We start from the raw sequence: 5,406 nt of genomic DNA, 5'->3' as shown, positions 1-5,406 counted from the left end.
CTTCCTTACCAGTTTTGACAGACGAGATTGTCTTTGGCTAGCACAACTTCCCTTCGAAGATACCACACAAACATTTTAATTTCCATAGAATCTTTGACTTCAAAATCTTCTTCTTTATTATCCACTGAGACCTCTGAATGCGTGAGTGCATGATACATCCCCTTTAGTGAGATGCCAGCAAAATACATCCCCTTTTTTTTGTAGTGTTAATTTAATCCAGTCAGAATAAAACATTTTTCCATGACATAAGATTGGGGCCAATTAAATCCTGCCTAAAAGAAATATCCGACGTGAATGAGCTATGCACCTGTGCCAGGGTATCATTCTTATCGCGAACAATGAGGTACAAAGCTGGATATTGTTCTCGGAGAGTGGCATTGGCTAGCCACATGTCCTCTCAAAAAGAATCTCTGGCCACCACTAACATGTTTGGGAACAATACGCGTCGTGCCTTGGTGAGAGTCTAGGTGGCCCAGGCCTTGGCGAGGAGGGAGGAGATAGACGCGCAATACAACGGGCGGCCACTGCCGCGGCCCCATGATACGAATACAACTGTAATGAGTATACAATGTGTACAAATTCAAATGATCTAGTTATCTATTAATCCTCATCATGCCCTAACCTACAAAGGAGTATGGACCGATCTTGACCATCGACCTGTTTAGGGGGTGTACCAAAGCATAAGTTTAATCATGATACACATGTGGTAAGCAATCCAAAGTATTAAAAAAATCATAAGTCTTGGTGGGCCTCGATCCACTTTCTACGCAACTCTTTTTTGCATACCGGTTGATGTCTCGGCCCAACGAAATCATACTCCCTCTGTCCGTGAATAAGTGTACATCTAGTTTTTGTTCTAAGTCAAAGTTTTAAGATTTTGACCAACTTTATAGAAAATAGTACTAACATATATGACATCAAATTGATATATTATCAAGTACATTTCAAAATGAATCTAGTGATACTAATTTGGTGCCATAAATATTTTTACTTTTTCCTAAAAAGGTGGTTAAGTAATAAAATTTTGACTTAAGACAAAAGCTAGATGTACACTTATTCACGGACGGAGGGAGTAAGTGTAATCATGATACACATGCATAGCTTTTCTTTTCACTTCTGATATTTGTGACACTTCTAACCCAACACATGTGATGACCCACTATATAAAGTGGTCCAACATTTTTTCAAGTAGGGTGTAGGACTAAACTTTAGCACCGCCACTTGCATTTTACTCATGGCTGATTTGAGATTTCAGAAAGTTCTAACGGGCCAAGCCCATTTATTTCTAACATTACAACACTATGACAGTACAACTTTTATCGTTAGTGCATTATTACGCGATTAGCGTTGTAGCGAGCAAAATTGCTCAAACGTAGCATGCCTTCTGGATACGCTATAGCGTCGTTATAACGCCAAAATAGCGCACTACTTTTTTCATGGATTTTTTTTAGATAAAAGGCCCAAGCCCATCTTTGATTGAATTCTAGAATAATTTTTTTGGGCTACCAGCTTACAATACAGAATAAAGTTTGTGACAAAAGCATCACTGACAACATCACCTCCAGCTACCTATGCCATTCACCAATGTTCAGACCAAATGATAGATCATTTCTTTTGTCTCTGCCCTTTTATTGGCGACATGCATTACAGGTGAGAGAATCAGGCTGCATTTCGTTTGGAAGGTCCACACAATTACTGCAGCTCGGGATATTACCTTGTGATCCATATATGGTTAGAGGAATGGCATAAGGAATTCTAGATTATTTGTCTGGTTGAACAACGAATGAAGAACCGGAAGTTTGGAGTTTGAGTGGTTCTCTGAAAATTGCGTTCATCGTGTGGAGCATTTCCTTGGGCGAGGAAAATCCATCGGTCTGAGAGTAGAACAAGTGACTTGTCCTACAAAACCTCCAGAACATCTCCTTGCATGGCCTCGGGACAACACGGTCTTCTCTAACGACCACCCTTAGTAGGTCTTTCCGACACGTGGCTATTGACTCTTGTATCACCTCTTGAGCAGCTTCAATGGACATGGAACCTCCACTGTGAAGAACAAGCAGTGAGATGATGTTCAGTTTTCCATCACTGGACTCCCTCTGCAACAAGTAGATTATTTGTCAGGGACTACCTGATGTTAAGATCAATCTTCTAGGCTCATTGCTATACATTAATATTTTGTTAAAAAAGGAACGAAAATACCTCGAAGCTTCGGGTATCATTCAGGAGACGGCCACAGGTGCCCTTTAGTCTAACCAACTCATTGTATTCTGGGCTTTTGATAATGTACTCTTTGAGGTTTTGTTGGACAAAATACAGCGAGGTGAGCATAATGGGGCCCATTGCATATGAAGTAGCCCCTTCTGTCATGTATTCCTCAACTGTTGGCACATATTGATTCCGTTGCCATTCTGCCTCGGTTGCCACAGATCTCAAGTAATGTAGCCACTGCAGATGAATACACTTTTTAATATACGATTTTTCTTAAAAATTTCTGTGTTGCTGATCACAGCTGCCACGTGGTAGTTATCAACTCAGAACTCAATGTAATGTATCTCAGGACATGAAGATCACACAAGGAACTCACTGTTTCAACCAGGTGCTTTGTTATATCACACTTTTGCACAGCAGAAGCCATTTCTCCAATCTGGTTAACTGTAGTATAGAAAGCAGAAAATACTACTTCTACTTGCTCAGAGTAGAACTCAACTTGGTGATGTTGATCCCACCTAAGATAACCATTGGCAAAACAGGGAGGATGATTCATTAGCAAAGCATAACTAAACTTTGTGACTGCTTAAGAGAGTGTAGACAAAGAAATCAAGTTCAAGAATTATACTTCTCTATTAATGCTATGAGGTTTTCTTGTTCTTCTTTTGATGCTCCAACATCAAAGAAGTCATCAGCAACAACTACGAGTGCAATAGTTTTTGCACATGTAATGCGTGCATCAGAGAGTTCGTGAGTGGATATGGTGGCAGCAGCAGAGAGATAACAATTTATCAGAGTCCCCTTGCGTAGAAATTTTAGCTGGTCCAGCCTGTTTTCTTTCTCCCAACTGGCAGCACAAAAACCTATTTGAATAATCTGTGTAAAAATCATTAAATCAAGTGTGAAAATGATGGTCAAATTACCTCTCGATGTGGCCAAGTTCATCCTGATATATAGATTGAGAGAAACTGAAATCTTCAACCGCAAAGTCTAGAAGATCTTCATTGACATGAGACGGCCTGATTCATAGAAGTATTATCATTTTGTTGTAACATATATTGACATGGTATCACAAACAATTCTATTTTAGAAAAAGAAAGCCTTACACATTTTTTGTCTTTAACTGCGTAAAAACCCTAGAATCAAAATGTTCAATGTTAGTCTTATGGTCTAGCGGTTCCACTGTTGCATAAAATGGAAACTTAAGAGTATATTCCACCTGAAATTACAAAAGAACATAATTAAATTTAAATTTAAATTCCAAACGAAATGGGGATTTTAAATTTCATAGACTTGCCTCTCCGAAAATTCGCATTCTATCTGTCCCATCACAGCACAACTTCTCTGTCAATAAACGGCCTGACCAGTTACTTATGTTCTCCAGGATCAATTCATGTTCTGACAAGCATACTTTTGAAGCCTTATATAACTCTAATAAAGATTTTGTATCATTTAAATATCCTTCAAGTGAGCTATGGAAAGTGGAGGCTTCAGCAACATGGGACAACTCGTCTGTGCAAGAATAATTTTTAATTATACCGAGTTAAATCAAGGCCAAGTGAGAAAGTTATTTGGGCTAGGAACTTCGATCAAAGTATCTACCTGACGAAACATCATATCCATTCATCCGTAAAAGGCGAAACGCCATTGCACATGTTTCTACATCTAGCATTATTTCGTCATCTCTCTGTAACCAGGAACTGCAAAGTGAATACTGTCAAGTTTATATACTATACTAGGAACAAATACCAAGTATTTTGTTCGGATTATTACATGTATGCCTTATCCAGGATGCTGTTTATTTCACTGGAAAAATGCCGAGATATTCCAATCTTTTTGAGCGCATCCACCATTGAGAGCTGATAATATATATTCTGTGGGTACACTGTTGGTACTGTAAATGTATAATAGCATTAAATATATAGTCAGACTGTGCACCCTTGGAGATGCTTCACAAAGAAAATTAGGCAAACACATACCTGCACTGCCATAAATATTGACAATGGAATCGAGGTATTGGAGAGCTTTATCATCGTAGCGGTGGACTAATGCAGCAGCAGTTGCGGCAGGAGAGTTGAACAAGGACCCATTCTTTCTCTGGAAGTTCATAACTTCATTGCAGTCCAGCTGGCTTACTAACCCTTCTTGTGCAACATAGGCCAAATATGCTTCTTTCCCACAAGATTTCTCCCCAGCCAGTCTAATTAAATTGAGAGTAAATATGTTACCAAGTTAGAGCAAAATAACATATAATCGATGCTCTAGCACCTTTTCCTGTCAAATTTGATTCGCACATTATGATGTTAATTGTCATGGCAGCATTTTCTCATTACATACCTTGTCAGCTCCATCTCACGGAGGTGAAGTATCCCACTGATAACATTTTCTTTGACTGGAAATTCCAGACCCATCCCGATAGCATGGTTAAGCATACCAGGGAAAATTAGACTGAAGCCTATAGGGGAAACAATCTGTTCATCCATTACAGTGGAGATATTCTTCCCAATAAATTCTATTCCTGCAAGTATCATTTGATACGTGTCAAGACCTTTCAAAGAAGCAAGTGAAAAATACGAGAGTTAAATAATGCAAGGTAAATGAATCTGTATATCTATACATACCTCTACTTATGTGGTCGGAGCCAACGTTCCATTTCTTAAGTGCAATGATACATGCCAATGTTGACAAGAGAATATCTTTGTTGGGTAATAAGCCAAATTTGTTGATACCCCAATAACCACTACAGTGTTGATTTTGCAATATCCATTCAACGCACTGAGGAAAGCATGGAGCCTGCGGAGCGGAGTCCGGCAATGGCACCATAGCCACCCATGCCGTGTCATACGCAGATGGTGACAGTTCAGGTTTTTTCAGATGCTTCCGTATTCTAGCATCCCGTTCCTAATTTATATTCATAACAGTGAGATGAATTCATCATGAGACGAACTTAAAGCATTTAGACGAACTTAAAGCATCCAGTTCAGGTTATGAGAGCGATGTTTCATACCACATTGCGCAGGCCTATATTTTCTCCTGCTAATATCGCCTCCACACATGCTGTTGGATAGAAGGAGAGTATATATGTTCAGAAATGTAAATATCAAGTAGCAATCTCAAGTTTGAGAGTGTCCAAATTGGAGGCATTTTTTTTTTGATAACAGAGAAGAGTTACATTTTAGAAGAAACCAGTGTACCCCT

At 39.1% G+C, this 5,406-nt stretch overlaps 1 protein-coding gene across 1 annotated transcript in view; it reads right to left on the bottom strand.

Moving 5' to 3' along the window:
• Positions 1 to 1,632: 1,632 nt before the first annotated feature.
• LOC123184297 (9-beta-pimara-7,15-diene synthase, chloroplastic) overlaps positions 1,633 to 5,406 on the bottom strand; it is a 4,361-nt gene continuing 587 nt past the window's right edge. The window contains exons 2-14 of the mRNA XM_044596443.1: positions 5,216 to 5,265; positions 4,830 to 5,109; positions 4,546 to 4,726; positions 4,188 to 4,408; positions 3,982 to 4,102; positions 3,811 to 3,908; positions 3,506 to 3,720; positions 3,315 to 3,427; positions 3,132 to 3,227; positions 2,837 to 3,055; positions 2,585 to 2,726; positions 2,200 to 2,445; positions 1,633 to 2,096 (exon numbers count right to left, since the gene is read on the bottom strand). Of these exons, the coding sequence (XP_044452378.1) occupies positions 1,761 to 2,096; positions 2,200 to 2,445; positions 2,585 to 2,726; positions 2,837 to 3,055; positions 3,132 to 3,227; positions 3,315 to 3,427; positions 3,506 to 3,720; positions 3,811 to 3,908; positions 3,982 to 4,102; positions 4,188 to 4,408; positions 4,546 to 4,726; positions 4,830 to 5,109; positions 5,216 to 5,265 (2,318 nt within the window). The 3' untranslated portion in view covers positions 1,633 to 1,760. The remainder of the gene's footprint in view (positions 2,097 to 2,199; positions 2,446 to 2,584; positions 2,727 to 2,836; positions 3,056 to 3,131; positions 3,228 to 3,314; positions 3,428 to 3,505; positions 3,721 to 3,810; positions 3,909 to 3,981; positions 4,103 to 4,187; positions 4,409 to 4,545; positions 4,727 to 4,829; positions 5,110 to 5,215; positions 5,266 to 5,406) is intronic.

This window comes from Triticum aestivum, chromosome 2A (assembly GCF_018294505.1).
Source record: "Triticum aestivum cultivar Chinese Spring chromosome 2A, IWGSC CS RefSeq v2.1, whole genome shotgun sequence".
NCBI lineage: Eukaryota > Viridiplantae > Streptophyta > Magnoliopsida > Poales > Poaceae > Triticum > Triticum aestivum.
Note: the sequence above shows the minus strand (reverse complement) of the source record. Positions and strands in the feature narration are given on the sequence as shown.